The 19,824-nt window shown below is 38.3% G+C and overlaps 1 protein-coding gene across 1 annotated transcript; it reads right to left on the bottom strand.

Moving 5' to 3' along the window:
- Positions 1 to 3,086: 3,086 nt before the first annotated feature.
- Positions 3,087 to 3,964, bottom strand: LOC103702773 (small ribosomal subunit protein eS17-like). Its single transcript, XM_008785332.6, has one exon. It carries the CDS (start codon positions 3,781 to 3,783, stop codon positions 3,358 to 3,360), a length of 426 nt encoding a protein of 141 aa, XP_008783554.1. The 5' UTR covers positions 3,784 to 3,964; the 3' UTR covers positions 3,087 to 3,357.
- Between the last annotated feature and the right edge of the window lie 15,860 nt (positions 3,965 to 19,824).

Here is a 19,824-nt window from a genome sequence, read left to right as displayed (position 1 = left end):
TTTGAGTGAGAAAAAATTCATGAGTCCTAAAAATACTAAAGGATATGAACCAATGATAGTCCGAATTAATTTACCCATCAAAAATAATCTCATTACAAGCACATCTGGATACTTATCATATTCCCATCATGTTTCAAAGAACCATCTTTTCGAAAAAATTATCCGGATGAGAAAAAATTCACAAGTCCTAAAAATATCGAAGGATATGAACCAATGATGGTCAGAATTATTTTGCCCATCAAGCATAATCTCATTATAGGTACATCCAGATACTTATCATTTTCCCATCATATTTCTAAAAATCATCTTTCCAAAAAAAATATTCGGATGAGAAAAAATTCACAAGTCCTAAAAATACCGAAGGATATGAACCAGTGATAGTCCGAATAATTTACCCATCAAGCATAATCTTATTACAAGCACAACCAGATACTAATCATATTCCCATCATGTTTCAAAGAATCATCTTTTCGAAAAAATTATCCGAATGAGAAAAAATTCACAAGTCCTAAAAATACCAAAGGATATGAACCAATGATGGTCCGAATTAATTTGCCCATCAAGCATAATCTCATTACATGCACATCCAGATACTTATCATTTTCCCATCATATTTCTAAAAATCATCTTTCCAAAAAAAATATTCGGATGAGAAAAAACTCACGAGTCCTAAACATACGGAAGGATATGAACCAGTGATAGTCCGAATTAATTTACCCATCAAGCATAATCTCATTACAGGCACATCCAGATACTGATCATACATCGTAAGGCCCAAGGCCTCTTTTGCTAAAACGAAAATCCCAAAGTAGTAAACATCCAACAGTATCAGCTCTTTAAGAAAGGGCAGTAACTGCAGCAAAACCCTTTAGATGCAAAATCATTTCAAAAGGGTTCAGTTATACTGCATCTTGAACACACCAAGCTCTGCTGAAACCTAGTTGACAAACCCCATGATCCTCCCTTAAATAAGGCCTGACAGAAGAAATGAAATACTCTTTATCTCCTACATTTTCAGCGACAGGCTCCTCTGGTCAAGACATGAGTGGACGTGGATCCCCCACCATAGACCCTCCAACCGCATCTAGCGAAAAAAAAAAAACTTTAGCTGATCCTGTGGCAGCCATCTCATGCTCCTATTAGAACCTCCACCAAGAGATTAAGTTCCTTAGTCCTATTAGACCAAAACCCATTAATTCTTGTCCCAGAAGAAGACTTCATGCTCACCAACAAAATCTGAACTAATAATAGTGACATCCAGGATCGAATTCTCAAAAGCCCCAACTCCTAAATGACGACATAAAACAATTGAATGGAATATACTAGTTTCTAGATGTCATAAGACTTAACTTTACGATACATAATACATCCATAAACATGCTAAAATCATAAAAATAGAGAGAGAGAGAGAGAGAAGGTAATTAATGAGAACTGAAAGGTAGAAGTATGTAACCAACTAAGTATGTGCAGAAGTGTTTTCGGAGCCAATGGAAAGTCATGTGTAACAATGTAACCAACTAGGTTATTAAGAAAATATTATAGGATTGCAATTGCAATTACCATAAAATGTCATAAGGCTACAACCAAAACTGATAGCTAGCAGACAATGTGAAATAACTCTTTTTTGAACTTACATCTAATAAAAAAGGAAAGAGGAGCTATAAGGATTAATGTGGTAGTTCTAAGATTATGAACAAGCATTTCCATGAGATCATGTTGAGATTATGAACATGCATTTCCATGAGATCACATGATCTCATAGCAACTACATATGATATTATTAGAAAGTTGTAGTAAGACAACCAAACGTTTTGTCGAAGAAGAGGATTATGCAACTTAGACATTACACAAAAATGGGAGCAAAAGTAGTGATGTCACTACTCTGTAAGAGTATTCAATGTCAACAAAGAACAGAGCATGACAAGTTCAATGACATAAGAAATGAAAATGGAAAAACAAAATAAATTGGTTAGTCAATCACAACAAATGGCAGAAAGAGTTGTCTAGTGGTTATGCTAGCATCCTAAACTAAATTAATAAGACAGAGACCTAAAAGAGTTAGAGATAGATGCAGCAAACAATAGAGAATATACAGATCAATTTTCAACTAGTAAATTAATAGCAAAATAAGATTCACGAATTAAATGCCAGTTCATGTAAAAGAGACCATCAATTCACGGTCAGGATTTTGTTAGGTCATTATGGTTGTGATTATGATATCATTAGAATAACAAGGCAAGACAGATACTTCAGAACACAATTGCAATTAATATAAGCTATGACACGAATTTTTTAAGGCTTGCAGCATCAATTGGAAGATTGAAATTATGTTAAAAGAGGAAAAATCATATTGATGACAATCAGCTGATGAATTCTTGTCAAAAATGGAATTAAAAAAACAAAGTGCACATTACTATGTAGAAGAAATTGGTTGGGTTAAAAATTTAGTAACCATTTATTGATAGCACATACAATGACCGATCGTGCAATCATCTAACAGACTATTTCATCCACAGGTTAGTCCAACAGGTAACCGAGACTTAGAAACAGCATCTACATTGAATGATTTGATCATATCATACAAAGTTGATGGTAAGAGCCAACAAAAGCACAGCAAATGTTATACTGTATCCACGAAAACACTTGACAGTTTAATGTGTTTCTCAGTCACAGTGCTACAACCCAATATACAAAACTATATCAGAAATCAATGCCAAGCTTAAATATATCTGGGGGCATACCACAAAGATGGCGTGTGTACCAAAAAAAATTAAAGCATGCAGATAACCAATTGCATCAATAAGGCTAATGGACCCAAGACAGTTTGCTCGAAATTTGATGACTAACATTCCCATGTCATCAAATGGAGCAGCCAAGAGCAATCAGAAATACGCAGTACAAAGCTCATCATCCAAACTTTATATATGAAGTAGCCGGCAACTAGTCTTAGCATCTAACCGAATAAGCTTCCAAAGTATTCCTATATAGCATCCTTTTAGGTTCAATGGTTTAGGATATCACATAGACTGAGCATGTTATAGATCAACATTCACGCCAGAACAGTAACATTAAAAAAAAAGAACACATCAAAACAATACAGAACATAACCTTCAAAGAATTAGACGGAGTCCTAACAATTACAAATAATAGCAAATCCAAATTTATCCAAACAGCCGTCAAACTGTTATCTGTCCATTCAATTCGAAAACTTAAAGCAAAACTGATAAAGGAAACATCAATACCAAGTTCAGAAGTTCGAAGATATACTGAAGGAAAAGAGGGAAAGAGAGAGACTTTTACCAAGACCTCCCTCCCTCGTACCCTCTCCACCTAAATCAACTATTAAAACTCGGAAATTTAGAGCCTCCGGCCTCCGTAGCCGCCGGGGCGGCCAGAGTAAACCGGGACGGCGGGGGCATCGGCCTGCTTCTCGACGCCGGGGAGGTCGGCCATGCCGAGGGATGTGAGCATCTCTATGGTCTCCTTGTCAACCTCGATGTGATCGACCTTGATAGCGGATTCGTCGGGGACGAAGTCCATGCGGCGCTCGCGCTCCTCCTCCTGGAGTTTGAGGGAGATGCCGCGCACGGGGCCGCGCTGGATCCGGCGCATCAGGTGGGTCGAGAACCCGGCGATCTTGTTCCGGAGCCGCTTCGAGGGGATGATCGCCACCTCCTCAAGAATCTTCTTGTTGGTGTGGAAGTCCAGGGTCATCCGCGAGTAGTACCTCTCGATCACCTGGCGAGAGGATTTCTTCACGGTCTTCGTCCTGACGCGCCCCATCTCCGATCTCTCCGACGACGACGAGGACGGCGCCGCTGCTCCCCGGTGGCTAGGGTTAGGGTTTGGGCTCCCGAGCTCGTTCGCTCTCCTGGATACGACTAGGGTTTTGTATCGCACGGCGCAAGGGGGCTTTTAGTGGGGAGCGCGTGAGCGGGTTACTGGGGACGTTAGGGTTTCAGAACGGTTTCAAGCAGCGTTGGGAGTATCTAACGGCGGCTGGTGAATTGGGTGGTGAGTGTACGTAGAAAGTTCGACCCTGGCCCAACACGGGCCCAATGTTTCTCTTAAAAGGCCTTTTACCGCACTGCTACTTTTAGGCGAGGGCCTGCAAGTCCAATCAAACCCAATATGCTTGCAAAAATCTAATTGAAGAATATGGTTGCAAAAATAGGATAATATCAAGGGTATATATATATAAATGGTGATTTTTCAAGAGTAATATGTAATAAACTATATTCATAGGTTTGTATATGTAAAAATTTTCTAAACTATATGTACTTGTATATTTATAAGCAATTATATATCCATTTAGAGACCTGTTAAAATCTATCAATAGTTAGCATTAGATGACATGAAGTTGACGAATAATGCATGCTTCTTAAAGATTGAATCCTTAGGACTTATAAGCAATTTAACAGTCAATAAATTGTTGTTTTCTTAAATCGGGGCAGTGGAAATCCCAGCCCCATTACTGCCACTTGGACTGACATTGGTATTTCACCTAACACAGTTGTGGAAGCAGGAGATCTTTGGAAGGTATTTAAAATTCCAGGTCTTGAGCATTCTCTTTCATGTGGATCTCTATATCTAGAGGTGTTTCACAGTCTAGTTTTTGCACAAACACCAAGAAATCACGAAGCTAGATCAACAAGTTGCTGCCTTCTCAAATATTTATCAATGGATGTCTTTATTTTTGAATCGTTTCTTTTGTCAATTTGTAGATCTCTTTGGAAAGTCCTCCTGTTTTCTCCAAATTCAAATGAATAATCTCATATTATCCATTTAGGTGGAAAATTAAGAACTAACTGCATATTTCTTTGATCGTCTGCACTCTGCAGCATGAGACACTACAATGGAGATATAAGAACAAGCTGACAGTTACTGTACGCCCCCATTCATGCATGGCTTTTTTGTTACAGCCAGTATCTTGATCAACATTGAAGAAAAAGATGCTTCCTTTCACTTGTGAATTCATAGTCTTTCAACCAGTGCTAGATGGTGGGTGTCTTTAAATATATATCAGTATTATTTGAATGTAGATCATATGAGCAAGATAAATATGAATCAATGTTGAGCAAAATGTTTAAAATGTGGTGTTTGTGGTTTCCAATGTTATTTGATCCAGTAGGTCGAGTTTCAAAAGCTTACTATTTCCTTCAACATCCTGTGTTTTGGGACATGCATATATTTCAGGATTATAGATAGATTCTTAGTTTTGCTTGGCATCGCGACATTCTTAGCTTTTCTTTTTCGGTTCCGAATCATTCTATATGCAGAAAATGAAGATGCTGCATTGTTAAGGATATGAAGAAGTCTGTGCATGTAAACAAGGCTCTTTGCTAATTGCCTCCATGCAGTGTGCGATATAAAAAAAGTTCAGTGGAGAATTTTAGGAACAATATTGATGAATTATTGATTCTGCTTGCTTTTTTTTTTATCAGAATGGATCATTGAAGCCCACACTGATGTGCTAACTAATAAAAGATTTGCCATATCAGCTACCTCATGAATTGTTCTATGAAAAGGTTCATCTATCATTGCTCGTGTACAGTGAACTCCAAGGCACGTCCTCAGCCTCAGGTTGTTGCTCCAAAAATATGGAGTCCGATATACTAATGTAGAAGAGATATTGGATAAGAAAATAATAAACTTAATCCTTGGATTATAAATGGTTGTCATATCGTTCAACATAGAAAAAAATTTGCTGTTAACATCAAGTGATAAATGTGCTCATATTATTTCTAAATGCAACTTTTATATTTCACCTTATGAGAGGTAGATACCTAAATCAAGAGGCTGCATTATAAGAGATACTGAGGCCTATGGGAGCAGAGTTTTAGTTGTAGAAAAACTATTCGCAAGGACAAAGAAATACCTTATTAAAAGTACTTCTATGAATAGATCACATTGGAGTCCAATCTTTAGCACTGGGTTTTGAAGCTTATCAGAAGTTTTTCAAAATCCAGAAAAAAGGGGAACTGATTTTATTGCTTTCTAGACTGCCTAAACCCTCTCGCTGCAAGGTGTGATGCCTGTTTGGTAACTCGATGCTTGCAGTGTATTCTGAACTAAAACTTTCTATGGGTTCTTAAACCGTGGGAGGGAGTTATATGTAGGTGTGTAACTGAGCCGAGATAGCCTAGGTCTGATCAAGCTTGGTTGGAAGGAGCTTGAAAGTTGAGATCAAGGTCGATTTGTTTATCATCATTTCAAGCTTTATTTAAGCTTGATTTCAAATTGAGCCAAATGCAAGTCCAAGTGAGCAGCTTGAAATATCCTAAAATGAGTTAGAAATCAATTCAAACTCGAACCAAGCTTAATTTTCAAGCTTGAATTAAAGCTTGATTCAAGATGAGATCAAAATCTTAATTAATATCTAATAAGTCCAAAAAATAAATAAACATTCCAGCTTGAAACGATCTAGTGGATGTGATTAAATGGACTGATGAATCTTAATCAAGTCAAACTGTGCATCTTGTTTGAAATTCAATCGGATCTAAATTAGATGATGAGATTCCCATGTCAATGATCCAAGCCATTGGATGCGATCGACTATCTCTAAATTATTTATATATAAAAAGTATATGATTCAAAGATCTTTAGTTCATGCATCAGGTGGCCAAAAAATTAGATAATTTAAAGAAATATGAAGCAATACATTTTTTCTTGACCATCTAATGCACCAGCTATAGATCTCCAAATTATATAATTTTTGTTATGTAAAGTTTACAAGTAGCAGATCATATCCAACTGCTTAGATTATCAATATGAGATTTTTATCCTCCAATCTAAGCTTGAGTAATTTTGAATGAAGATCCACTCGAGTATAGTAAAATCAATAGCTCTCTCTATATTTGTATATATGTGTGTGTGTATGTATGTTTCTATGTATATGTATATTGAACCAAGCTTAGTTCAAACTTAACATAAAGCTTGATTCAAACTTGATTGAAATCCTAATGAGTTCAAAATTAAACAAACATTTCAACTCGAAATGATTCTAAATACTGCGGACCGGTAGATGTTAGATCTGTTGACTACTATATATGTCTGATTATATGCCGAGTTGCTAAGCCCCTAATTGGAAGGTGTCATGCCTAGCAAAGCCAAGATCTATATTTGGCTCGTGATTCACAATAAGCTATTAGCTGTCGACAATCTCAGGGAGGGAGGGAGGGAGTGTCTCTTCCTTGACGGTATTTTGGCCCGGACCTTGTGGAAGGTCAAAGAGACTCCCTGTGATGGATTTACTCGGAGCGCTCCGGAAATTGCTATCTTGTGACTTTCTTGGATGTATCCATATCCGCTATGTATGATACATCCGCTTTAGCAAAAAAAAAAAAAAAAAAAAAGACTCTCTGACGTTTATTCGATTAATAGATGAATCGAGCTTAAGCTTCACTTAAGGTTTGAACAGCTAAGTTTCTATTAGATGAAGATAAACACTTGCTTTGTAATGAAGCCTTCTTCGACTCAAGCGCAAAAAGGTCCTTTCACTATATTTCAGTAATAGAATTCTTGTACTCCACTAGAAAAAAAAAAAAAAAGAGGAAAATTCTTGCAAGCCCACTTCATAATACTGACTTGAGTCGACTGCTCTATTAGAGGATTCACAATGACATATACTTTCTTGCACGTTCGTCGAACTTGCCAAATATTTCTAAACTATGGCTGGAGAGAAGTGAACGGATTGTCTGAGAACTTTGCTGAGAAAGCTTTATTTTTTTGTAAAGTTCCTTGTTTTCCCCTTATCAGTCTTGGTTCCAAGCTTTTATTTAACCAAACCTACGCTAAAACTAGTATATTTTGGACCTATTTGAGACAAGCAAATACAAATAATGACTGTAACAATCTATAACCTCACCTAAAAAAGCTAGCCGGAAGGTATTATTTAAGTTCCTTGATCATATATAAGTATCCAAGATCTACCTAGTAAATAACCGATATGAGATTAAACACACGTCCGTACGGATCCTCACATACTTTCCCCATTCAAGCCCTGATGTCCTCGTCATGCTAAGAGTTCAAATCCATTCAAATTTAATTACAAACACCACGATCGGGCCCGAGGTCAGCCCCAATGAATCTGTGCTGCAGTGTCCCCTAGTCCACATAGGTTATGAGTTAGGTCTGCTCTAATACCATTTATAACAACTTAGGATCTCACCCAAAATGGCTAGCCAAAAGGTATTATTTGGGTTTCTTGATCTTGTATAAATACCCAAGATCTATCCAGCGAATAACCGATGCGGAACTAAACATACGCCCGTATGGGTTCTCACATAATTTTAATTTGTAACAACCCAGGACTTCACCCAAAATAGCTAGCCAGAAGGTATTATTTGAGTTCCTTGATCCTGTATAAGTACCCAAAATCTATCCAGCGAATAATCTATGTTGGACTAAATACACGTCCGTAAGGGTCCTCACATACTCCCTCTATTCAAATCCTGACGTCCTCGTCAGGCTAAGAGTTTAAATCCATTCAAATCTAATTACAAACACCACGATCGGGCCGTGGTCAGCCCCAATGGATCTGTGCTGCAGTGTTTCCTAGTTCACATAGGTCATGGGCCAGGTCTGCTTTGATACTATTTGTAACAACCCAAGACTTCACCCAAAATGGCTAGCCGAAAGGTATTATTTAGATTTTTTTTGATCTTATATAAGTATCCAATATCTACTCAATGAATAATCGATGTGCAAATAAACATACACTTGTTGTAATGACAATGCTAAGACTTCTCACTTTCAGCAATTCTGCCCGTGGCAAGATCCTCAATGTCTACGACTCACCAATTTACACGATGACATGGATGACGTGGTCTCATGACAAGGATACTTCGATCTATATAAATTCATACTAATTAATTTGAAAACCACAGCCGGACGGGCCACATCTAGAGGACATCTGAATCCAGCCTTTATTCTCTGTTTTGATCACAACCACTTCCTCATTACTTGAGGCACAAATTTCACGGCAGTATTTAGTGCAACCTTTGCTATTTTTATGCTGGTTGGCCGAGGTGGCACCTTTGGTTGTCTTGACCACCTCTCACTTTGGACGTATCTGACGTTCGGCATGGGAAAATTCCATCCCCTTGCCCCACCCATTTGCGCAACTGCAAGATTATCTTTCATCTATAATTAAAGGCGTGCATGGTTGAATTCCATTAATTTAAAGTTAAATCTGAAATCGAATCAATTTAAATTAATTTTTTAAAATTGAAATCAAAATTGACCTAACCATTTGAAACCAATCCAAAAAATACAGTTCGCACGATTCACTTTATAAAATTGATATTTAATAGGTTGGGCTATATTTAAATATAAAAAATTTCATTCCGTATAAAATTATTATTCAATGGACGGAAATGGATACACTAGGCTAAAATTTAAACATAATTTTTTTTGATATAAAAAGATATAAGAAAGTTTATAAAATTAAAATTAAAATATATAGATTGGATCGAATCGGAAAGGATCGGTTTGAATATTTATATTTGTATAATATCGGTTGGATGATGGGATCAGTTTGAATAGATTTTATGAAAATTGAGACTAATAAAATTTTTTGGTTCAATATATATATATATATATATATAAAGAGCATTCTTTAATGATTTGACGGCCTCCGGGGCTTTATTGATCAAATCGCATTAGTTAAAAAATTTAAAACATAAATGAGTGGCCGTGTCCATCAATCTCAACTATTCTTTCGGCACTTTTTCCATTTAGACTGGTCATCTAAGTTGCACAAGTTGAATGCGAGTAGTCTTTGTCATTGAGAATCTTTCCATACTTTTTTGATATTGGACTTTTGTTGATCAGTTCATATTAATAAAACGAATGGTCGTGAATGAAGAGGAGCCTCGATGTGAATACAAGACATGCTTTCGAAGAAACACATAAAAGTTGGCCAACTGGGGAGATTGAGCTGAATGAAAAGATGATTGGGCCTCAGCAGCACAATGCCAAGGGCAAAGGGAACTTGTGTTTGTTTATAGACTTCTATTTAAGGGCCAAGTTTCCATCAAGAACATATACTTTCTGATGGGAAAAATACTAAACACCCTAACCTCGGACCCGACCGACCTCCCTATCCTCAGATGTAAACCAAGATTAACAATTTTAGCTCCGACTAAGAAGTTGCCAACCGCAGAGAATAATTGACACACGTCGATAAGGATTGACAGCTCTACATTGTACCTTCTTCATGGGATCTCCAATCACAGGAGTTAAGCATCCATTGTCGGTGACCAAATAGTGGGCTTAAGCCTCATCCCCCTCGATGAATCTAGGACTTCACTCCTAGACGAACCCTTGGTTAATTCGTGTGCCAAGTTTTTCTCATATTTGACAAATTCCAAGAAAATGATATTACTCTTTTTAAGTCGTCTTATAAATTTATGACGAATCTGAATTTGCCGGTTTATCTTTTTATTAGTACTCTTTTGATTTGTAAGATTTTGAGATAAATGCAATAAAGAACAATAATATTAATAAAATTAAATAACCATACTAATAAATATAACAAGTAATGTAACTTTATAATTTTTGCACGTTTTTCAAAGCATCTGTATATATTTTGAGAATAACTAAAAATATGCACAGTTTTTAAAAGCAACAGTAATTTCTACACAGCTTTTAAAAGTGCAAAAGTTTTCTGCACAGATTTTAAAGATACAGAAAATTCTACACAAAAAATAAAGATTGCAGAAAATAGATTACACAGAATTTAAAACTTTAGAAAATATACACAGATTTTAAAGCTGCAATAATTTTTTACACAAATATTTTATCTGCAGAAAATTTCTGCACTATTTTCAAAGATGTAAAAAATTTTGCAAAGATTTTAAATATGTAGAAAATTTTCTGTACGATTTTTAAAGTTGCAGAAATTCGTTTGCGCATCTTTCAGAGCAATATGACTTTTTTTAAACTATTTTTTTGTGGAAAAATAATCTTTTGAATGAAGTTAAGGTTTTTAAATTTCTATACAATTAAACTAAATCTAATTCTGTGCTATCAAATTAAATTTTGATAAACGAATAAATATATAGCAATTTCTAGTACAATTAAGATCACTGTTGGAGAAACTATTGCCTAAAAATTGCTATATCATTATTTTATAAAAAAATAATCCACTAAAATAAATTCAGAAGATTGAAAAGAGTTTGCTTGGATTGAGGCGTGTGATATATATACTACCCTAAGAATGTGGTTCGCCCTCTATGTGTGGGTTTGCAGCGAGGTATAATAATCTGGCTCAGTTCGATCCTTCTCTAACGAACACGATTACCGGGAGGCTTAACTCGACCAATTTCTTCTATTCAGGAAATAAAAGAATATAGAAAGTAAAAAGTTAAAAAATAAAAAAACTCCGTGGAAGAAACTCTAGGAAGATAGATGTAATAACCCCAAAATTTTTTTTATATAAAAAGGGATAGAATAGTCCTTTAAAATTGATATAAGGGATAAAATGGGAAGGAATCAAAAGTTAATGGCATAACTGTAGATCCGTTGAAGTGGCAGGGGCAAATTGGGAATTTAATAATATTAAAAAAGGGTGAATAGTGTTTTGATGTGATTTAATTGGAGGGTTTGAGCTACGGAATGAAGCAGAGAAAGAAAGAGGGAGGGGGTTCACAGACGGCAACAGAGAGGAAGAAAAAGAAGGAGAGGAAATGAAAGGAAGAAAGGAAGAGGAAGAAGAAGAAGAAAAAGAAAAGGAAGGAGATCCCGGTTGCGCTGCCAGCTGAAGGGAAAAACATAGATCTCCTTCCCCTCTACGCAAGGACCTCGATTTCCAAAAAGAAAAAGGTAAATATCCGTCCCTATCTAGTCTTTTGATGACATTAGGCTATACAAAGGGTGGATATAGTCTAGAGGGGTCGGATAAGGGTTGTAGAGGCGGTTAAAAGAGGAAGAATCAGATTTTGACAAATTTTTCCGGCACTACGGAAAAACTGTGTCGAAGTCCCAACTTCGGAAAATTATTTAGGGGGCCAAACGACCTTCGATAGCAATGCATGTTATCTCTTTGGAATTCTATATGAGTGTAGAATGTTAGGTAAAAATTTCATCAAATTTGGAGTTTGGAAAGTGGATCAAACCCAGGATGAAGTAACCGGCTGTCGGTCCGGGTTACTGTTCATCCGAGTGGGAAAATAGGGGATTTCATGCCATAATAGGATATTAAGCCCAGATTAAGCTAAGGGGACCTTGTACTCATGCAAGGGAGTCCCTAATACACATAAATGGTGAGTTAATTAATAGAAAAAGAAAAAAAAGAAAGAAAAGAAAAGATTTAGGGAACGGGGAGTTGAATCAATTAAAGTTTCCTATATTATAATTGGCACGTATATTATAGCCCTCGATACAAGACTAAATGTATTGTAAATGCATGTCACAGTTGGGCAAGAAGCTAGGGAACAAGAGGAAGAAGTTCCCCACTGCCTGCTGTAGATTTTTGGAGGCGTATCAGGGCTGTGCCGGATTGACAGGTGAGTGGGAGTCATGTACTTTGCACTATGAGCATTCTTAATTCATTTTAATGAATGTCGCCAAGTGTGAATTGATTCCACTCGTGCATATTGACTGATATTGTAGTAGATTCCTCTATAATCTTGATTCTCCATGCTTGATTATTCTGTACATGCATTTGAGGGAACATTGAGAGGAATTACGAGAGGTTGATGAGTAATCAAATTGATTCCGAATTGTGAAATGATTTCTTTTGTAAATTGATTTCATTTCCTCTATTTCAAATATTTGTAGAGCCTTTTTAGTGGTATATTAAGTTGTATTGCACTTCCTTGACCCTCACTTCTAACCCTGATGTTAGTTTATGATTGGGTCATGATCGAGTGAGTGGTAGTCTTGATCATACTCCTTTTTAGTAGAGTATTGGGAGGGTGCATTATGGCATTTATGCATGGCTTGGCAGTATCTGCAGGACACCTATAGTCGATGGGGGTTGAACATCGGCCTTTGTGCACATAGTAGCCTTCTGGGTGGGCGGAGCCCAGTCCCTTCCTAGGGGGGCACGGCCCTAGGCGTAGGATCGGCCGGTCCTACGACTTATATTCTGCTTGCCGCCGGGCATAGTAAGACCCCGCGAGGTGCAGTATGGCTTTCCGCGGATGTAGAATTCCCGCGAGGTGCTGTTTAGTATGTAGATGTGAGATGGATTTCTGTTCTGGATACTGGCCAGCATTTATATGATCAGTGTGGTGTCTTATCCTGCATATGCATGTGACAGTAGGGAGTTGTTGCTGGTTCGCCTGGGGCGTAAAACCCACCTCCCGATAGCTATCTAGCATTTATGTTATCGGTATGGTGTCTTATCCTGCATATGCATGTGACAGTAGGGAGTTGTTGCTGGTTCGCCTGGGGCGTAAAACCCACCTTCCGACAGTTGTCTAGTGATGATTTACATATTGGTGTGGTGTCATATTCGATGTATGCATATGGCAGTAGGGAGTTGTTGCTGGTTCGCCTGGGGCGTAAAACCCACCTTCCGATAGCTGTCTTATTGATGATTCAGCCTATTGACACCTGATTTATATGATTCAGTACTATGACCTGTTGAACATATTCATGAGTAGCATATATGTTGACTTGATTATTCCATATATGCTTCAGATGAGTTGATATTGATTGTGGTGATATTGATGATTTACTCCATATTCTTTATGTTGAGTTCATGTTCATCTTGTTATTGATCTTGAGATTTTACCTCGAGCCATGATTATATCTTGTCTCATGTGCATAGTACTCTCTACTCCACTCACTGAGTATTTATATACTCACTCCCCAGTTTGGTGTTTTTGATTGCAGGGCAGGTATTGTATAGAGAAGAGCAGGATTAGTGGTTGCCTGCTAGCTGTGCCGCTCCATAGTATAGTATAGTATAATGTAAATAGAGGTTTATACCTTTTGATGTATTATAAACCTTCTATTGTATATAGTGCATAGTTACAGTCATAGATCCTGTTGTGGATATGGGTTTGACCATGGATGGAATGGGAACCAGATTTTTATACAGATGAGTTATATGCCTGAGATAATGTATTGATATATATTGTCCAGGTTCATTATGTGACGGATTATGTGATTGCTGCTCTGACAGGTAGTGTGTTGTATGTATTGAGATAATCCTGACAGGTCACTATAGGAAAAGTGATCATTTTGTGCATGTATCATGCCAAATTTTTCAAGATCTATTGATGATTGATAGGTAGTAGGGTTCTACGCGGTGGCTGGTGGCCTTATGCCTACCCGCACCCTAGGACCGTCGCGGCGGCCCGCCGGGAACGGGGCGGGGGTCGTGACAAAGCTTGGTATCAGAGCAAAGGTTAAGAAGAGTCCTGTCAGAGCAATAGGGTGAGTCAGGATTAAGTATAGGATTATACTATGGAGCATAGGATTTTTCTGTATGTTAATTTATGAGTCATTTATAATTCAGTAAAATATATTATGACTCAGTGTGTAATAAGTGCCATCTCTCTTAATTTTTTTAGAGACATATAAAAAAATACCTCCAAGGAGAGGACCTGCTCGTCCTGGAAAGAGGATGGAGCCAGATATAGCATTGGATGCGGGTTCCGCACATGTCGAGCCCCAAAGAGAAAAAATCTCCTCCTGCAGATAGGCAGAGAGTTGATGATCAAGGAGAGATAGGAAGTAGAGATGCATTGATGGAACAGTTACTGGCGGAGAATCAGGCTCTGAGGGAGCAGATTGCTCGGGAAAAATCTCCTGCCCCGTCAGTAGTATCCATCCCACCTTCTGTACCTGTGCCAAGAAGTTTGGCCAGGCGGACTCTAGATGATGAGGGGATTACTGTACAGGAATTTCTTAGGCTCAGAACCCCAGAGTTTAAGGGGGAAGAAGGTGAAGATCCTCAGAGATTTCTGGAGGAGACTGAAAAGATGATACAGAGACTGCCCTGTTCTGATGCAAGAGCTATAGAACTTGTAGGGCTTACAATGAAGGAAGATGCCTGGGACTGGTACCAGAGGCATATGGAGGACAGATTGTACAGTAGGAATCCTCCAACCTGGGAAGAGTTCAGGCAAGCAGTGATGGATGAGTTTTTGTCTCCGGCTGAGAGGCAAAATCGGGCTCTTCAGTTTGAGAGGCTGAAGCAGATGCCCGGAATGAGCGTATCTGAGTACGCTCATGAGTTCACTAGATTGGAGAAGTATGCTCCTTACATCATCCCCACTGAAGCTGCCAGGATAGAAAGATTCAGGCGAGGTCTGATTTCTCCGCTTTATAATGCAGTACTGGCAGTAGAGGTCCCCACCTTGTCTAGGCTGATAGATAAAGCAAAACAGTGGGAGACCAGAAACAAAGAAGAAAGAGCTGAAAGAGAACAGAGAAAAATGAGTGTGGGGAAGGAGCAAAGCAGTAAAGATAGATCTGAGGGAGTAGATCTCTCGGAGGGCCCGACGGAGCAGTCTGTACGCTCAGCTCCACCTACCCCACGTAAGAGGAAATGGATGGAAAGAGGTCAATCACAAGATACTTTTCTACCATCAGTACCTCTTCCTCTAGTCACTATGGCCAGAACTGAATCTAGGTTTCAATCATGGCCAGTGTGTGGCATATGTGGGAAGCAGCACCCTGGCAGATGCAGAATGGGTCAGGGAGTGTGCTACAGATGTGGACAGCCGGGTCATTTTGCCAGAGAATGCCTGCAGGGTGCCACCCAGCAGTTTGTGCCTTTGGCATCCTACCCTTCTGTGTAGATGGACAGGCCTAGTAGTAGGGGGCCTGTAGGCAGAGGCAGAGGTCAGACACCAGCGTCACAGCAGAGTGTTGGACCATCTCAGCCATTAGCTCCAGTAGGTAGAGGGCAAGGAAGGGTGTTCACGGTAAATCCACAAGAGGCACAGGCATTAAATGTAGCTGTGACAGGTATGCTCCTCATTGATAAGATTAAAGCTAGAGTGTTATTTAATTCTGGAGCTACCCATTCATTTGTGTCCCCTTATTTTGCTAAAAAGTTAGCTAAGGATAAGATATTGATGCATATTCCCTTAGCTATTAATACACCTATAGGGGATAGTATAGAAGCGAAGTATGTATATCCTACCTATGTGGTAGAGATAGAAGGTAAAACACTCCTAATTTATTTGATTCCCAATACCACACCGAGCAGAATATGAAGACCAGATACACTCACCCCTTTGAGTAATCAGGTAATTTACTCTTTTAAATTCGAGGACGAATTTTATATAAGGAGGGGAGGATGTAATAACCCCAAAATTTTTTTTATATAAAAAGGGATAGAATAGTCCTTTAAAATTGATATAAGGGGTAAAATGGGAAGGAATCAAAAGTTAATGGCATAACTGTAGATCCGTTGAAGTGGCAGGGGCAAATTGGGAATTTAATAATATTAAAAAAGGGTGAATAGTGTTTTGATGTGATTTAATTGGAGGGTTTGAGCTACGGAATGAAGCAGAGAAAGAAAGAGGGAGGGGGTTCACAGACGGCAACAGAGAGGAAGAAAAAGAAGGAGAGGAAATGAAAGGAAGAAAGGAAGAGGAAGAAGAAGAAGAAAAAGAAAAGGAAGGAGATCCCGGTTGCGCTGCCAGCTGAAGGGAAAAACATAGATCTCCTTCCCCTCTACGCAAGGACCTCGATTTCCAAAAAGAAAAAGGTAAATATCCGTCCCTATCTAGTCTTTTGATGACATTAGGCTATACAAAGGGTGGATATAGTCTAGAGGGGTCGGATAAGGGTTGTAGAGGCGGTTAAAAGAGGAAGAATCAGATTTTGACAAATTTTTCCGGCACTACGGAAAAACTGTGTCGAAGTCCCAACTTCGGAAAATTATTTAGGGGGCCAAACGACCTTCGATAGCAATGCATGTTACCTCTTTGGAATTCTATATGAGTGTAGAATGTTAGGTAAAAATTTCATCAAATTTGGAGTTTGGAAAGTGGATCAAACCCAGGATGAAGTAACCGGCTGTCGGTCCGGGTTACTGTTCATCCGAGTGGGAAAATAGGGGATTTCATGCCATAATAGGATATTAAGCCCAGATTAAGCTAAGGGGACCTTGTACTCATGCAAGGGAGTCCCTAATACACATAAATGGTGAGTTAATTAATAGAAAAAGAAAAAAAAGAAAGAAAAGAAAAGATTTAGGGAACGGGGAGTTGAATCAATTAAAGTTCCCTATATTATAATTGGCACGTATATTATAGCCCTCGATACAAGACTAAATGTATTGTAAATGCATGTCACAGTTGGGCAAGAAGCTAGGGAACAAGAGGAAGAAGTTCCCCACTGCCTGCTGTAGATTTTTGGAGGCGTATCAGGGCTGTGCCGGATTGACAGGTGAGTGGGAGTCATGTACTTTGCACTATGAGCATTCTTAATTCATTTTAATGAATGTCGCCAAGTGTGAATTGATTCCACTTGTGCATATTGACTGATATTGTAGTAGATTTCTCTATAATCTTGATTCTCCATGCTTGATTATTCTGTACATGCATTTGAGGGAACATTGAGAGGAATTACGAGAGGTTGATGAGTAATCAAATTGATTCCGAATTGTGAAATGATTTCTTTTGTAAATTGATTTCATTTCCTCTATTTCAAATATTTGTAGAGCCTTTTTAGTGGTATATTAAGTTGTATTGCACTTCCTTGACCCTCACTTCTAACCCTGATGTTAGTTTATGATTGGGTCATGATCGAGTGAGTGGTAGTCTTGATCATACTCCTTTTTAGTAGAGTATTGGGAGGGTGCATTATGGCATTTATGCATGGCTTGGCAGTATCTGCAGGACACCTATAGTCGATGGGGGTTGAACATCGGCCTTTGTGCACATAGTAGCCTTCTGGGTGGGCGGAGCCCAGTCCCTTCCTAGGGGGGCACGGCCCTAGGCGTAGGATCGGCCGGTCCTACGACTTATATTCTGCTTGCCGCCGGGCATAGTAAGACCCCGCGAGGTGCAGTATGGCTTTCCGCGGATGTAGAATTCCCGCGAGGTGCTGTTTAGTATGTAGATGTGAGATGGATTTCTGTTCTGGATACTGGCCAGCATTTATATGATCAGTGTGGTGTCTTATCCTGCATATGCATGTAACAGTAGGGAGTTGTTGCTGGTTCGCCTGGGGCGTAAAACCCACCTCCCGATAGCTATCTAGCATTTATGTTATCGGTATGGTGTCTTATCCTGCATATGCATGTGACAGTAGGGAGTTGTTACTGGTTCGCCTGGGGCGTAAAACCCACCTTCCGACAGTTGTCTAGTGATGATTTACATATTGGTGTGGTGTCATATTCGATGTATGCATATGGCAGTAGGGAGTTGTTGCTGGTTCGCCTGGGGCGTAAAACCCACCTCCCGATAGCTGTCTTGTTGATGATTCAGCCTATTGACACCTGATTTATATGATTCAGTACTATGACCTGTTGAACATATTCATGAGTAGCATATATGTTGACTTGATTATTCCATATATGCTTCAGATGAGTTGATATTGATTGTGGTGATATTGATGATTTACTCCATATTCTTTATGTTGAGTTCATGTTCATCTTGTTATTGATCTTGAGATTTTACCTCGAGCCATGATTATATCTTGTCTCATGTGCATAGTACTCTCTACTCCACTCACTGAGTATTTATATACTCACTCCCCAGTTTGGTGTTTTTGATTGCAGGGCAGGTATTGTATAGAGAAGAGCAAGATTAGTGGTTGCCTGCTAGCTGTGCCGCTCCATAGTATAGTATAGTATAATGTAAATAGAGGTTTATACCTTTTGGTGTATTATAAACCTTCTATTGTATATAGTGCATAGTTACAGTCATAGATCCTGTTGTGGATATGGGTTTGACCATGGATGGAATGGGAACCAGATTTTTATACAGATGAGTTATATGCCTGAGATAATGTATTGATATATATTGTCCAGGTTCATTATGTGACGGATTATGTGATTGCTGCTCTGACAGGTAGTGTATTGTATGTATTGAGATAATCCTGACTGGTCACTATAGGAAAAGTGATCATTTTGTGCATGTATCATGCCAAATTTTTCAAGATCTATTGATGATTGATAGGTAGTAGGGTTCTACGCGGTGGCTGGTGGCCTTATGCCTACCCGCACCCTAGGACCGTCGCGGCGGCCCGCCGGGAACGGGGCGGGGGTCGTGACAATAGAGTACCAGCGAGATAGAGATTGAATTGAGTTTGGATTATCCTGGAGGAGTCCATTTATAGACTCTATCTAGAAAATCGATACAGTGCGGCATTTTCGAAGATACGATTAGAACCAACACTTCTGAAAGAAGTGTTTGAAGAAAAGGATAAGAGTTTTAAAATTTTTTAAACAACTAAAATTTATAGGATAAATCTGCTATCTTTATTTTTTTAAAAATAAAATCTTTTTTTTCTTAACCTAAAACTCCAACACCTCCTTCCAAGGAGAATAGCACCTCCCATCTGGAGAAATATTTAATATCTAATAGAATAATAATCTAGTTATACCTAAGAAAGACGCATAAGCCAGTTTCTGGCTGGCAACGCACGCAAGGCTTTAACCAAACAGACAAATCGCCATATATATATATATATATATATATATATATATATATATGTATATATATATATATATATATATATATATATATATATATATGTATATATATATATATATATATATATATATATATATATATATATATATATAGTTCTCCTTGTGAACTACATTCTAAAGATCGTAGGATTTTTATGTATTCCTTGTGAAAGGGAACATGATCAATAAGCAACCTAGGTTACTAGATAAGA

The sequence above is a fragment of the Phoenix dactylifera genome, chromosome 6, assembly GCF_051530095.1.
Source record: "Phoenix dactylifera cultivar Ajwa chromosome 6, Ajwa_hap1_PhDact_Kaust_v1.1, whole genome shotgun sequence".
Lineage (NCBI taxonomy): Eukaryota > Viridiplantae > Streptophyta > Magnoliopsida > Arecales > Arecaceae > Phoenix > Phoenix dactylifera.
This window is presented reverse-complemented; position numbering and strand designations above follow the sequence as displayed.